The sequence below is a fragment of the Elgaria multicarinata genome, chromosome 5, assembly GCF_023053635.1.
Source record: "Elgaria multicarinata webbii isolate HBS135686 ecotype San Diego chromosome 5, rElgMul1.1.pri, whole genome shotgun sequence".
NCBI classification, from domain to species: Eukaryota; Metazoa; Chordata; class Lepidosauria; order Squamata; family Anguidae; genus Elgaria; species Elgaria multicarinata.
In genome coordinates, this window is record NC_086175.1 from 1,572,501 (window position 1) to 1,588,348 (window position 15,848).

Below are 15,848 nucleotides of genomic sequence, written 5' to 3' on the forward strand. Positions count from 1 at the left end.
CCTTGTAGGCCCCTTCCAACTCTGCTATTCTATGATTCTATGATCTATACAGATGGTAAAAACAAGACCTGGAGCTGACTGTAGTTCAGATCACGAACTTCTTATTGCACAATTTAGAATCAAACTAAAGAGAATAGGGAAGACCCACAGATCAGTTAGATATGAGCTCACTTATATTCCTAATGAATATGCAGTGGAAGTGAAGAATAGATTTAAGGGACTAGATTTAGTAGATAGGGTCCTGAAAGAACTATGGACAGAAGTTCGCAACATTGTCCAAGAGGTGGCAACAAAAAACGTCCCAAAGAAAAAGAAAACCAAGAAGGCAAGATGGCTGTCTGCTGAGACACTGGAAGTAGCCCAAGAAAGAAGGAAAGCAAAAGGCAACAGTGATAAATGCAATTAAATGCAATTAAATGCAAAATTCCAGAGGTTAGCCAGAAGAGATAAGGAATTATTTTTAAACAAGCAGTGCGCGAAAGTGAAAGAAGATAATAGAATAGGAAGGACAAGAGACCTCTTCCAGAAAATTAGAAACATCAGAGGTAAATTCCAGGCAAAAATGGGTATGATCAAAAACAAAGATGGCAAGGACCTAACAGAAACAGAAGAGATCAAGAAAAGGTGGCAAGAATATACGGAAGATCTGTATAGGAAGGATAATAATATTGGGGATAGCTCAGACGGTGTGGTCAGTTAGTTAGAACCAGACATCCTGAAGAGTGAGGTTGAATGGGCCTTAAGAAACATTGCTAATAACAAGGCAGCAGGAGACGACGGTATCCCAGCTGAACTGTTTAAAATATTGCAAGATGATGCTGTCAAGGTGATGCATGCCATATGCCAGCAAATTTGGAAAACACAAGAATGGCCATCAGACTGGAAAAAATCAACTTATATCCCCATACCAAAAAAAGGAAACACTAAAGAATGTTCAAACTATCAGACAGTGGCACTTATTTCACATGCCAGCAAGGTAATGCTCAAGATCCTGCAAGGTAGACTCCAGCAATTCATGGAGCGAGAATTGCCAGATGTACAAGCTGGGTTTAGAAAAGGCAGAGGAACTAGAGACCAAATTGCCAATATCCGCTGGATAATGGAGAAAGCCAGGGAGTTCCAGAAAAACATCTATTTCTGTTTTATTGACTATTCTAAAGCCTTTGACTGTGTGGATCATAACAAACTGTGGCAAGTTCTTGGTGGTATGGGAATACCAAGTCATCTTGTCTGCCTCCTGAGGAATAGACAGGTTGCTTACCTGTAACTGTAGTTCTTCGAGTGGTCATCTGTGCAGTCATACATATGGGCTCTGCGCCTGCGCGGGGCCAGGTTCGGAAACTTCTATAGCTGAAAACATTTTAGGCGGGAACCCTCCCCCCAATGTCCACTGAGCATGCTCAGGGGTTCCCGCCTAATCCCCTCAGTTCCTGAAACCACCTAAACAGTCTCACTGAGGAGAACCACCAGGTGATCAAAAATGTATGACACCATAGTGGGGACGGTGGGAGGGTTGTGTGACTGCACAGATGACCACTCGAAGAACTACAGTTACAGGTAAGCAACCCATCTTTCTTCTTCGTGGTCTCTGTGCATCACACATATGGGCGATTAACAAGCTGACTTACCGGAGGTGGGTGGTGTCAGGTGATAGGTGAATCTCACAGAATTGCCGATAGGACGGCATGCCCAAAAGCGCAGTCTCTACGCGATCTGACATCCAGACGGTAGTGGCTGGCAAAAGTCAGTGGAGTCGACCAGGTAGCCGCTTTACAGAGGTCCGGTAAAGCGATCCCCTTTTCAAAGGCTGTAGAGGTGGCCACTCCTCTCGTGGAGTGAGAACGCACCTTACCCTCCAACGGGAGGCCAGCGAGTTCATAGGCTAGCTTAATAGTCTGAACCACCCAAGCAGATATTCTCTGCGGAGATGCCTGAAGTCCCTTTTGCCTGCCCCCGTAACAAACAAAGAGTCTTTGGGATCTTGGGAGGGTGGCAGTTCTGGACTGGTAAAAGGCAAGGGCCCGTCTTACGTCCAGGGTATGTAGAGGAGACTCAATAGGGGACGTCGGCGAACGGAAAAAACTTGGGAGCATGATGTCCTGCCCAAGATGAAAGGAAGACACAACCTTTGGCAGAAAGGCAGAAAGGTACGGCCTAAGGACTACCTTGTCAGCATGGAACACCGAAGTGCGAAGTGCTGCTAGTTTGGAAGCACGCCTAGCAGATGTGACTGCAATAAGGAATGCCACCTTGAAAGTTAGCAACCGCAAGTCCGTCCTTGCTAGAGGCTCAAAGGGCTTGGCAGATAGTGCCTTGAGCACCACGGAGAGGCTCCATTGAGGAACAAAGGAGAGAACTGGTGGAATGGTGTTTTTCATGCCCTTCATGAACCGCTTTGTCAAAGGGTGTGTGAAGACCGAACAGCCCTGAATCCAATGGTGTGAAGCCGAGATAGCTGCTAAATAAACTCTAAGTGACGAGAACTTGAGTCCTTTTTTAAATAAAGAATAAAGAAAGGAAAGCACTGTTGCTATTGGTGCTGAAAACGGGTTCTCGTTTCTAATGAGAGCAAAGGCAGAAAATGCTGTCCATTTTTTTGCGTATGACTTCCTAGTAGCTGGTTTCCTGGCTGCTAGGATAATGCTCCATACATCAGTAGGCAGTGGTTGGTTGTCTAGCGATGCCTTATTCTCCAAGCCGTTAGGTTTAGGGACTGGACATCCGGATGGAAGATGAGTCCTTTCTCCTTGGAGATGAGGTTGTGACATTGAGGCAGTCTGATATACTCCGCTGAGGACAGTTTGAGTAGCGGAGTGAACCACGGCTGCCTTGGCCACGAAGGTGCTACTAAGATGGCGTTGGCGTTGTCGCTGCGCAGCTTTACGATGACTCTTGAGAGGAGTGGTATGGGGGGAAACAGGTATAGAAGCTGTTCTGTCCATGTCCTCTCGAAGGCGTCTCCCAGAGATGCTGCTCCGTGGCCTGCCCACGTGCAGTATCGGTTGCAAATGGCGTTCTCCGGTGATGCGAATAAGTCTATTACAGGCTGTCCCCATGCCTAAAAATTCATGTCCAACACAGAATCTTTCATCCGCCACTCGTGCGTGTCCACAAAGGTGCGGCTGAGGTCGTCTGCCAGTATATTGTCCTGGCCTGCGATATGAATGGCAGACAAAGTCATGTCATGGGCAATTGCCCAATGCCAAATGTCCAGAGTGAGGGAGATCAGGTCCATAGATCTCATCCCACCTTGCTTGTTTATATGCCAGACAGCAGCCATATTGTCTATATGGATCTGGATTACATGACCCGATAAGGTCTGCTGAAAGGCATACTGAGCTTTTTGGATAGCCATCAACTCCAAGACGTTGATGTGTCTTTTCCTGTCGAGGGAGCTCCAGCACTCCTGGATGGTTAGATCCCCGCAGTGGGCTCCCCAGCCCAATAGGGATGCATCTGTCATTAGATGTTGAGATGGCAGTGGGGGTTTGAAGTCTAAGCCCTGTGTGATATTGGACAAAACCGTCCACCAAAGGAGTGTGTCCTTTATTTTGGAAGGGAGCGGCAATTTCACTCGATGAGCGTCCAATGTATTGTCGTACTCCCGCAGAAGCCACAGCTGGAGAGGTCTCATGTGCAGACGCGCCCAAGGGACAACGTTGACCGTTGCTGCCATGAACCCCAATAACCTTTGCACCTGGAAGGCAGAGGTGATTTTAGAGCGGAAGAGCTTAGTTGCAAGTTTAATTAACGTATTAGCTCTATCCTCCGGAAGGAAAGCCCTGGAGCGGGTTGCGTCCAGAATTGCTCCAAGGAATTTTATTTTTTGAGTTGGTTGAAAATTTGATTTTTCTTTGTTGATGCAAAGGCCTAATTCGTTGAGGAGGTTAATGGTGAGGTGGGTATTACGGGCGGCTTCCTGCTCCGTATTAGCCACTATCAGCCAATCGTCCAAGTAGGGGTAGATCTCTACCCCTCGAGTCCTCACAAACTGGTGCCATACACTTTGTGAAGACTCAGGGGGCAGTAGAAAGCCCAAAAGGAAGTACTTTGAATTGGAAAACGTCTTCCCCTACCATGAACCTAAGGTATTGGCGATGATCGGGATAGATTGAAACATGGAAATATGCATCCTTAAGGTCGATAGACGTGAACCAATCCCCTTGAGAGAGGAAAGGTAGGATGCTTGCTAAAGAGTTCATCCAGAATTTTTTAGGGTTGATGAACTTGTTTAGCTCCCTAAGGTCCAAAATAGGTCTCAGTCCCCCATCCCGCTTCGGAACCGTAAAGTAGCGGGAATAGAACCCGCCTCCTAGTGCGCAAGTTGGTAATTGCTCTATGGCGCCCTTCTCTAACAGAGATGAAGTCTCCTGCAACAGAGCGTCTGTAGGTGGTGAGAACCTTGCGGTTCTGAGGGGAGGGGGGTTGGAGAATTCTATTTTGTAGCCCTGAGAGATGATCTTAAGGACCCATGTGTCAGTTGTAATAGTGGTCCAATTACAGAAAAAAGGGGCAAGGATGTCACCAAACTTAGGTGTTAAGTTGTTTGGTGCGTGACTGTCAAAGACGCCGTCTTTGATTCGGGTCAGGCTTGCTCTTGTTTTGTTTGAATCATCCTGGGTACTGCTGTCTCCTGTACTGACCCTGAGGTTGGTACGTAGCGGGACGATCTTGTAGTTGGAATTGCTGCTGCCTTGGTTGGAACTGCTGTTGTGTTCTCGGCCAGCGTCTTTGGCTGAATGGTCTCTGAAGTTGTTGTTGCTGCTGACCAATCCCCATTTTCTTAGCCGTATTTTTGGCCTTCTATATGCTCTCCATGGATTCATCCGTGGAAGAGTGAAAGAGTCCTTCCCCGTCAAAGGGGAGAACCTCAATGCGTGTGCGTGCTTCTTGTGATAGTCCTGCGGACCTAAGCCACGCATGCCATCTCAACACAATGGAGGCTATCATTGCTTTTGAGGCACAATCGGTGGCGTGCCTTGCTGTGTTCAGTTGTTGGCGTGATAGTCTCATGGCTTCCGTATAGAACACATTTGCCAGTTCTCGTTGATCATCTGGAAGGTATCCAGAAAGAGTATCCATTTTCTCCCATAAAAAGGACTGATATTTTGCCATGGTGGCTTGGTAATTGTGCAGTCTTAGTGACAGAGATGTAGAAGAATATATTCTTCTTCCCAAGCCGTCCAGTCTATGACCCTCCTTGTCAACCGGAGCGTTGTGTTTTCTCTGAGTGCGTCCCTGGGATGCCTCAACTATAATTGAATTAGGCTTGGGGTGGGTGAAAAGGAACGGCGCTGTCTTTTCTTGAATCTTATAGATGTTATCAAGCTTCCTCGACGTTGGTGGCATAGAGGAGGGCATTTTCCATGATTGTTGGGCTGTGCGCAATAGCACAGGCAGGTATGGGATTGCCGCTGGGGTAGACGATTCACAGTATAAGTTGTCGTATACTGGATCATTTAACTTCTCCAATGGCTGAGAAGTTTCGATCCCCAGGGACCTCACCATTCTTTGCACTTGATCTGTGAAATGGGTCAAGTCCTCAGAAGGTGAAATAACATCTGTGGCTATAACCAAATCGTCTGGTGAAGGGATTGATGGTGGAGGTGATGGTTCCTAAGAGGAGTCTGAGTGATAATCATCATCAGAGAGCTCATCCAGTGCACTTCCCCTCATTCTAGCCGCGGGCAAAGCTTGCAGAGCCTGCGACGGTACCGCCGTTGTCGGTGCTGTAGTTTGCACCCGTTGAGGCGGAGGCCTCGGTACCGAGGGCTGCGGTGGCAGTGGCATAGAGACAGTATCTTCCACGGGTGGAGGGCGGGAAACTGTCTCAGATGGAGGTTGCCAGAAATGCAGGTACGGGGCATAGTGCTCCTGCTAATAATAAAAGTCTTGCTCTCGCCTATGTCTCCAATCCTCGTATTGGTACGGAGGATAATGCGGAGGATGCCAGTATTGAGTAGAATGCATCGACGCCGGTGAATGGTCCCGGTTGTAGCCATATGGGGATACTGGTCAGTACCGACGTCCGTCGGCATCGGGGGTGGCATATCTCGGTATCGATACTTGTCGGTATCGAAGTCTCGGTACCGATGTGTGTCGGTATCGAACATCGGTCGTGAATCATGTCCTTGTCGGTACCAATGTCCATCAGTATCGAAGGTTGGTTGTTGGCTCTGGCGGTATCGAGGGGAGGTAGGACCCTCTTCTGCCATTGTCGGATCTTGTGAGGAGCCTCTAATCTCTCCTTCCGAGATTGATGCCCTTAAACTTGTCTCCTCTGCCGGTACCGTAATGATATTGAGAGACAGTACCAGAGAAGGCATTATTTGCTCCATTCGTGACGGTGTCAAAGCCGATGGAGAAGACGGAGTTGCCCGTCTCGGTATCAAGAAGGCTCTCGGTACCAAAAGTATTGGTATCGGACTTGCCGGTATTGGCGGCGTTTTCTGCAGGGAGAGCCTCGATATCGGGCTCTTCGGTGCCGTAGGACGCTTCGGTATCAAAGTCGTCGGTACTGGAGTCATTGGTATCGACGGTTTTGACTTTGTCGATCTTTTCTTTCCATCCTTCGATTTTAGTTTACTTTTCTTTCGTTGGGGTTCTTCGGACCCAACATGCTCTCTCGCTCTCTTAGATATCTTCCTGGCCGCTTTTGAGGAAGCGGATAGAGAGGAGGAAGGGGGGTGAACCGGTAAGGCATCACTCCGCGAAGGAGGAGGTTGGGGCATCGACTCCATCGTATTGGGAGATCTGGAGCGTCGAGATGTACTCGGTTTCTCCACTGCCTCCAACGCCTTTTCCCCCAGTTACGCCCGAAGGCGATCTGATCGGTTCTTCCTGGTTTGCCTGGAGAATTTTAGGCAAAAACAACAGGATTCGACGACATGCGTCTCCCCCAAGCACAGTAAACACCGAGAATGTCCGTCAGTTTGGGAAATCTTCTGCTCACAACTGGAGCACTTTTTGAAGAGGCCTTGTAGTGCCATAGGCACCAAGGCTCAGGTAACGAACAACAGTAAAAAATCTTTTTTTTCTTTTTCTTTTTTTATAACTAGATAGGAAAAGATTAGAAAACTCTAGAGGTTTAGAAAGGGATGAAAAATAGTATTATTCAGCTAAGGTATAACGATACCAAAAACAGAGAAGTCTCCAAACGCTGTTGACCCTACAGGCGGTTGAAGAGAATTGAGGGGATTAGGCGGGAACCCCTGAGCATGCTCAGTGGACGGTGGGGGAGGGGTTCCCGCCTAAAACGTTTTCAGCTATAGAAGTTTCCGAACCTGGCCCCGCGCAGGCGCAGAGCCCATATATGTGATGCACAGAGACCATGAAGAAGAACTGTATAATGAACAAGTAGCAACGGTAAGAACAGACCACGGAACAACGGACTGGTTCCCAACAGATTGGGAAAGGAGTACGGCAGGGTTGTACACTCTCACCTTACCTATTCAACTTGTATGCAGAACACATCATGCGACATGCTGGGCTTGACAAATCCAAGGCTGGAGTTAAAATCGCAGGAAGAAACATTAACAATCTCAGATATGCAGATGACACCACTTTGATGGCGGAAAGCGAGGAGGAGCTGAGGAGCCTTGTGACAAAGGTGAAAGAAGAAAGTGCAAAAGCTGGGTTGCAGTTAAACCTCAAAAAAACCAAGATTATGGCAACCAGCTTGATTGAGAACTGGCAAATAGAGGGAGAAAACGTGAAGGCAGTGACAGACTTTGTATTTCTGGGCGCAGAGATTACTGCAGACGCTGACTGCAGCCAGGAAATCAGAAGACGTTTACTTCTTGGGAGGAGAGCAATGACAAATCTTGATAAAATAGTTAAGGGCAAAGACACCACACTGACGACAAAGGTCCGCATAGTTAAAGCAATGACATTCCCCGTAGTAACCTATGGCTGCGAGAGCTGGACCATAAGGAAAGCTGAGCGAAGGAAGATAGATGCTTTTGAACTGTGGTGTTGGAGGAAAATTCTGAGAGTGCCTTGGACTGCAAGAAGATCAAACCAGTCCATACTCCAGGAAATAAAGCCAGACTGCTCACTTGAGGGAATGGTATTAAAGGCAAAACTGAAGTACTTTGGCCACATAATGAGAAGACAGGATACCCTGGAGAAGAGGCTGATGCTAGGGAAAGTGGAAGGCAAAAGGAAGAGGGGCCGACCAAGGGCAAGATGGATGGATGACGTTCTGGAGGTGACAGACTTGACCTTGGGGGAGCTAGGGGGTGGCAACGGCCGACAGAAAGCTCTGGCATGGGCTGGTCCATGAAGTCACGAAGAGTCAGAAGCGACTGAACGAATAAACAACAACAAAAACCTCTCCTTAATCTCTATTACTGTGCCAATTTTGATGTTTTTATCTTTAAAACTTACACAGATGTAAGCATTTGTTTAATTTGAAGCTTAAAAGTATCAAATCCTTCTCCTGCGCCCCCAGTGGCCTCTCAGAAAACAACAAATGATTCACTCCAAAAGTAGTACCAAAATAGGTTGGGTCTTTTGGCTTTATAGCACAATTAAAGCAGGATGCATCGGAGTACTTCACAGTCAAAGCAGATTATAAACTGGAAAACTTCAGAGTCCTTTGCACGGAATTCACAGTGATGATTGCACAATATAATGCTGGTGTGATAAAGTTTTACAGGCCTCCTATTTCTCTTTTTTTGTTTAGAGCAACCCTTCCCCAACCTGGTGCCCTCCAAAGGTGTTGGACTACAACTCCCATCATTACAAGTTTACATGGGTGGGGAGACTCAGCTGGTGGGAGCAGTACCAGGGGAATGGGTTAAACTGTATGGCCTGGTGATCCCCTAACATGCTTTTAACATGTCAAGAGGTTTGTCTGAATTCCTTTACAGCCTGGGTTGCTTTCTTCCTTTCTAGGATGGCCATTTTTAATCTCTGTGGCACTGCACACAAATAGGGAGTGCCATTCAAATGCATATGAGAAAGTGCCCCAAGCATTTTCTGCAACAGTGACAGTTTTGATTATAAAGGATTATTTATTTAAAAGCCTCTGCAGCACTACCCAGTCTATCTCTGGGCACTGGACTCTGACTGGAAGGTGTGATTTCTCTCTCTCTCTCTCTCTCTCTCTCATGCTTTTTGTGCACATGGGCAGAAAGGAGCCAGCACATGATACATTATGGCAGAAACAAAATACCATGTAGGACTTGACATCTGCACAACATTTTGAGGGGGCCCTGGTCTGCATGGGTTTAGCTCATCCCATAATAGGGTGGTGGGTATGAGGTGCTTTTTTTCTGGTTTAATCCCATGGCAATACTGTAATGCCACTGTGGGTGGGGCCAAATGCATCAGGAACACATGTACGCTTGCAAACTACAATCTCCTCACACGATATGCAATACTGTTTCACTTGTGTAATGATAACTACTGGACTATAAATGGTCATGCCTAGTTTGTGTTAAGGGTCTTACTCAAATTATTTTAAACTATTTCATTTTCTGTTTGGGAATCTGATTCTAGGCCCAAGCCTGAAGCAGCATTAAGACAGCTACTGCTCAACCTAAGCTGGCTTTCACTGAATGCCGCTTCAGGTATCTGGCTAGTCCTCATACTCTCTCCTTGATCATCTTGTTGGCTTTGACTATGTAAGAAAGTGAGAGAAAGATAACGATAGAATTTGGACATAGTGCATACTGTTTTACGGGACACAATTGCAATAAATAAATAAATGCCTCTTTCAAGGTTGAAAGCCCAGTGAAAGCCCAGAACGATCTATTCAGAGCGAGATCTTGTCCTCCGCAACCCCACCCCACCCCCGCATTTTGTTTTGGATGAAGCTAACTATTGGGGTGCATGTGGGATGCTGCCACACATCCCCCCTAACATACATTAAAAACAACAGTATGTTATCAAAATGAGCTGAAATGCATTATCTTCCATCTGATCTCCACGTCCATGTACTTGCACATGATTAATGAGTAGTCAAAAAGCCTGAAGGGCTTGTAATGAAACCTTTATAATGGAGAAGTGTGTTGTAGACAAATCTATATTTGTATCCAAACAATCATTCATTGAAACTGTGATTTGACTTCTCACAATTAAATGCTGGAACTTCTGGATCAGCTTGAGGGGGTGTTGGGGGGCTCCAGCCAATTGAAACTTTTACTCTTCTTTGCTCCCCAGCAACTACAAAAAAAATGCCACCAACATATTTGCAGTAAATACTGCGTTTCCCTGCAGTTTATCTACCTTGTATTACCTGTTCTTCAGGAGCAGAGTCCTGCTCTTGGCTGCCCTGAGTTGACTGAACATCTATTTATGAAGGAAACATAAAACAAAAAAAAGTTCCTGGATTTTGGGGGGAAACAAGTGGGTAGTGGGAACTGGTTGGGCCCCCAAAGGGCCAGATTTGCAAATGATGGACATCCCTACTACAAATCCCAGTTAGCTTTAGAAGTTTGGGGGGGGGAGGGCCTTCCCATAATGGTGGTGAGGATGGTGTTTGACCTCACCATCATCACTGGATGATACTTCAAAATGACACTGATCAGCGGGCTGGCAAGGCAAGTGGCACAGAAAACACAGCAGCACAGAGCAATGGAGAGAGAAATACAGATGGACAGAGCAGAAGGAAGGTGGGTCGATGGAGGAAGGAAAAGAAAGGGAACGACAGAGTGCCTTGGATCAAGTAGCTGAGCAGAGAGAGAGGCGAATGACGCTACTCACCCCATCCTGCACCCACCAGGAGGGTTCGCCACAACTTCCGTCGGGTGTTCTGGAGAGTTTCACTAATCACTCCCCTGCTGTAGCATTTACTGCAGGGAGAGAATGGCTGGGCAAGCCATTAAAGGAGAGGCTGCTGCCTTTTCCATGATGAGGGAGAGGCAGCAAATGCAAGCAATTCCTATTCCTTCCCTCTGGTACTACATGGGCTCATCTACACCAAGCAGGATATTCCACTATGAAAGCTTTCTATAAATGGCAGGAGCCACACCAAGCAGCATATAGCAGTATGAAAGTGGTATATAGTATGTTTCAATGAGCCACAACAGTTGTCAGTGCACTTCAGGACTGCTATATAGCCGTAGTGTGGCTCCTGCCTTTTATAGACCGCTTTTATTGTGGAATATCCTGCTTGGTGTAGATTATTATTATTATTATTATTATTATTTATTTATATAGCACCATCGATGTACATGGTGCTGTACAGATAACACAGTAAATAGCAAGACCCTGCCGCATAGGCTTACAATCTAATAAAGTTGTAGTAAACAATAAGAAGGGAAAGAGAATGCAAACAGGCACAGGGAAGTGTAAACAGGCACCGGGAAGGGTGAAGCTAACAGTATAGAGTCAGAACAAACTCAAAGTTTAAAAGCTATAGGGAAAAGAAAAGTTTTTAGCTGTGTTTTAAAAGCTGTGATTGAGTTGGTAGTTCTCAGGTGTTCTGGAAGAGCATTCCAGGCATGAGGGGCAGCAGAGGAAAATGGACGAAGCCGAGCAAGGGAAGTAGAGACCCTTGGGCAGGCAAGAAGCATGGCATCAGAGGAGCGAAGAGCACGAGCGGGGCAATAGTGTGAGATGAGAGAGGAGAGATAGGCAGGAGCTAGACCGTGAAGAGCTTTGAAGGTCAACAGGAGAAGTTTATATTGGATTCTGGAATGAATTGGGAGCCAATGAAGAGATTTCAGAAGCGGAGTGACATGGTCAGAGCGGCGGGCCAGGAAGATGATCTTAGCGGCAGAGTGGTGGACAGAGACCAGCGGACTGATGTGAGACGAGGGGAGGCCAGAGAGGAGGAGGTTGCAGTAGTCCAACCGAGAGATAACCAGTGCGTGAACGAGAGTCTTGGCAGAAGAGACAGACAAAAATGGTCGAATCCTGGCAATATTATACAGGAAGAAACGACAAGATTTAGCTACTGCCTCGATATGAGGAATAAAGGAGAGCGAGGAATCAAATATAAAGCCAAGGCTACGAGTTTCCTTGACCGGAGTAAGCGTGACATCGTTGACAGTAAGAGAGAATGAGAGGTGAGGAGAAGGTTTAGGAGGGAAAACAACCAGTTCAGTTTTTGCCATGTTAAGCTTCAAGCGACGATGAAGCAGCCAAGCTGAGATATCTGAAAGACATGCCGAGATACGATCGTGAACATCAGGAGAAAGTTCCGGAGATGAGAGGTATAGTTGTGTGTCATCGGCATACAGGTGATATTGGAGGCCATGAGATTGAATAAGTTTACCCAAGGGCAGCATGTATAGAGAAAACAGCAGCGGGCCAAGCACCGAGCCCCAAGACTTGTTTCTTTCATTGCTTCTGCTGGTAGACAAAAGCAGTTGTGTGTGTTCTAATTACTTTGGCCCTCTGAGTGAGGGGCCTTAGGGACTATGGTGATTCATATCGTATTCCTATCAACATTATAATAATTTCAAAATTTGCATCTATCATATGAATTAGCATATGCAAATTTGTGGCTCTCTGTTCTGAGAGTGGTGTTTTTAATGGAAGTGATTCCTCTGGTGTGGCTGCACACTGAAATATTGTCCTCTGCAAGTCAAGAGGAAGAATGGTAAATTTCCTACTCTAATTAGAAATCCTCCCTCCCTCTTCCATGACCTTTTCATTCTCATAGTTTGCTTAGTAGAGTAAATAGTAGGAGACTTCAGGTATGAGCCTTCCCATGTTTAACAACTATGGCTGAGTCCCACAGTTGTTAAACTAGCCGAGGGCCCAACTCAGGTAGGGGACAAGCTGGATACTTCTTACAATGGAGTAATCTTATAAAGAATGACAGCTTCATTCAGCATGTTTCCTCAGGAGTAAGACAGATTTTTCATTGAGACTTGCTTCCCAGGTGATCTGCAGTCCTAAACACACTTCCCAGGGAATGCACACTTACTTACTTACTTACTTATTTATTTATTTATTTATTACATTTATATATCGCCCCACAGCCGAAGCTCTCTGGGCTTGTGAGTAAGAACTGGCAAATATTGCTGTAAGAACTGGCAAATATTACTTCTGAGCAATCATGTTGAGAAAAGCCCAAGCTTGTGCATGCTCTTCCTTGGTAAGTATGACAGGATTGTGGCCTGAAGCAATCAAATCTGCTGAGTGCCAACTTTTACTCCTGTGTATCTAATAACTGCCAAATGTGCAGAAATTAAGTAAGCGAAGCTTTTGTGGGTCTGGAGTGTGGCTGGCTTTACTATTATGCTGAGTGATGGATGGCTGCCTCAAACACCTGATTTTGGGTGACCTTAAAAAGCAGCACATGCATAGTGATTTAATTCATTACTATAACTTTACTGCCAGGAGGGAGGTGGAGAGACAATCACAGCTTTTCTGCTTCAGGTGCCAAAATAACTTGACTAGCTTTGGGTACTATGTATCTTGAAATTGGGGATGGGGGAGGAATTTGGTGTTCTGCCTCAGGCAGCAAAATATCTTGAATCTCTTTTTCCTATACAGGACTAGGTGGGTGTGAGAAACAATGTGTATCCTCATATGTGTGGGCAATTGTGTACATGTATCAGGATACATCCATGCAGGAAAAGTATCATGTGGAAAGCAATGGAGGGCCACTGGCTCCCAACTGTGACATTTTTAATCATTCTGCAGTATCATGAGCATGGTCCACTCTATTGTAGCAGGTCCTCACAAGTGTATAATGGATCTCATGTTTTTTCATTTCCCGTTTGATCAACATGGATGGCAAGTAAGTCTTGGCTCCCTAACATGTATCTGTGACTATGGAAATTCTGTCTCGGTAGAAAAAGTGGCCTATATAGGTTTAACTTAGATAAGTATTTGTGTGTTTTAATTCAGGTTCAGCATTAAGCAGCAGCACCAGCAGCAGATCTCACTGGGACACCTTCCTTAGGCTCCTTTTCATTCATCTAACCTGAGTTGCATTCTTTTCACTGGGAATGGCTAAGGGAGGAAAAGGCCCCAAAGGGAAAAAGGTCACCTTGAAAGTTGCTAAGAACTGCATCAAGATCACATTTGATGGGAAGCAGCGCCTTGATCTGAGCAAGATGGGTATCACAACTTTCCCCAGATGCATCCTCAAACTGGCGGATGTGGATGAACTGGACCTCAGTAGAAACATGATCAAGAAGATCCCAGATTCCATTGAGAAATTCCAAAACCTGCGTTGGCTGGACTTGCACAGCAACCAGATTGATAAGCTGCCTGAAACCATAGGAAACCTACAGAACCTCATTTTCCTGAATCTCTGCAATAACAAGCTAACAGCCCGGAGCTTACCAATGGAGCTGAGCCAGCTCAAGAGCCTGCGTAATCTCAACCTTGGCCTAAACCACATTGACAATCTTCCAACCACTCTGGGGGCTTTAAAGGAGCTTCAGGAAGTTGGAGTATTTGACAATTTACTGACTACTATCCCAAACAGTGTTGCAAAACTCCCAAAGCTCAAGAAAATGAATACGAAGAGAAACCCTTTTCCAGGGCCCACAGAAGAGGAACTCTTTATTGACAATATCAAGCGCCTTGAGACACTATACGTGGTGGAAGAAAAAGATCTTTGCTTCCCATGCTTGAGGAAGTGTCAAGAAGAGAGGGACAAGTTGAACAAGCTGAAGAACACAGTGCCTACCCCTCTCAGAAAGCCAAACTTCTCAAATCTTATGACACCCAATTCCTTGGCAAAGGAGAACCAAGCAGAATGGAGGTGAATGGGCCATAGCTACTATCCATCGATGCATGGCAGAAGAGGTTTAGCATGACACCTTTGGATCCAGTCCTTGTAATAGCTCCCAAGCAATAAAACTGCTCTAGATAACATAACTTTGTCCACTTAAATGGGTTTTGATCTACTAAATATAACACCACACGTAATTCCAAGCTTTGAGCCATAATCAGTGGTCCACAAATTTGCTGGCCACCCTCATCCTGGTGAGGATATTGAGAGAAACCCCATCTTTCCTATCCAATTTAGGAGTTATGCGTGGGCAGGGAGCATCACCACAGTTATAACGAGCTTCCGACGTGCAACACTGTAACGGTAGAGCAAGGGCACCAACAACTCTTCCCTTCGCTTTCACAGCTCTCTATCACTGGATTTAGCACGAAACCCACAAAACAAGACATTAACAGCTCACAGTAGTGAGGTTGAAGAATTTATTAAGACTAATGACTACAAACATCTAATAAGCGTGAAGAGCATAAAACCCAGTAATCCGTTAAAATAAGAAACCTAATTAAAACTACTTAATCCTAAGTAGGGCCTTGCTGTTGACATCACCATGGGCACCTCCACGCCTCGCGGGAAGGGACAAGACAAGCACCCTTGGGGAGCCCCCTCTCACTATACCTAGACCTTTTCCTGCTTGTTCCATCTTCGCCTCCCTCCTCTCCTTGGCATCAGCTGGGCCCAATTCACACGTCCCAGTTGCATAATCCTCCCTGTCTGACGATTGTGGTGGTTTACAACCTTGGTGGAGATAAAAGAGCCTCTTCCTGGCGCCAAGGTCCTGCTGTCTCATCTTCCTCCCCCTGCCAGATGGGCCGCTGAGGCCCTGTTCAACTTAAAACTTCATGCGTAAAAATGTGTTAAAGTTACCTTCGTCCTACTACTTAGCCTATTCTACCCTCCACCCAGCGCAGTCTATCTGCTCGCCTTCACACCTCCCCCCTTAAGATGGGATTTATGGGGTTTACTTCCTAAATTTATTTATTTATTTATTGCATTTTTATACCACGCAATAGCCAAAGCTCCCTGGGCGGTTCACAAAAATTAGATTTTATCTCCACCAGCATTAATACTTTTTCCAGGTCCATCGCTCATGTAGGAGCGGTAACACATTGACCCCATTCTTTTGATACTCTCGCAGGTGCAAGGC

At 46.0% G+C, this 15,848-nt stretch overlaps 1 protein-coding gene across 1 annotated transcript; it reads left to right on the forward strand.

The window, feature by feature from the left end:
* Positions 1 to 13,913: 13,913 nt before the first annotated feature.
* LRRC18 (leucine rich repeat containing 18) lies at positions 13,914 to 14,708 on the forward strand. The gene has a single exon (XM_063125882.1). It carries the CDS (start codon positions 13,914 to 13,916, stop codon positions 14,679 to 14,681), a length of 768 nt encoding a protein of 255 aa, XP_062981952.1. The 3' UTR covers positions 14,682 to 14,708.
* The last annotated feature ends 1,140 nt before the right edge of the window (positions 14,709 to 15,848 follow it).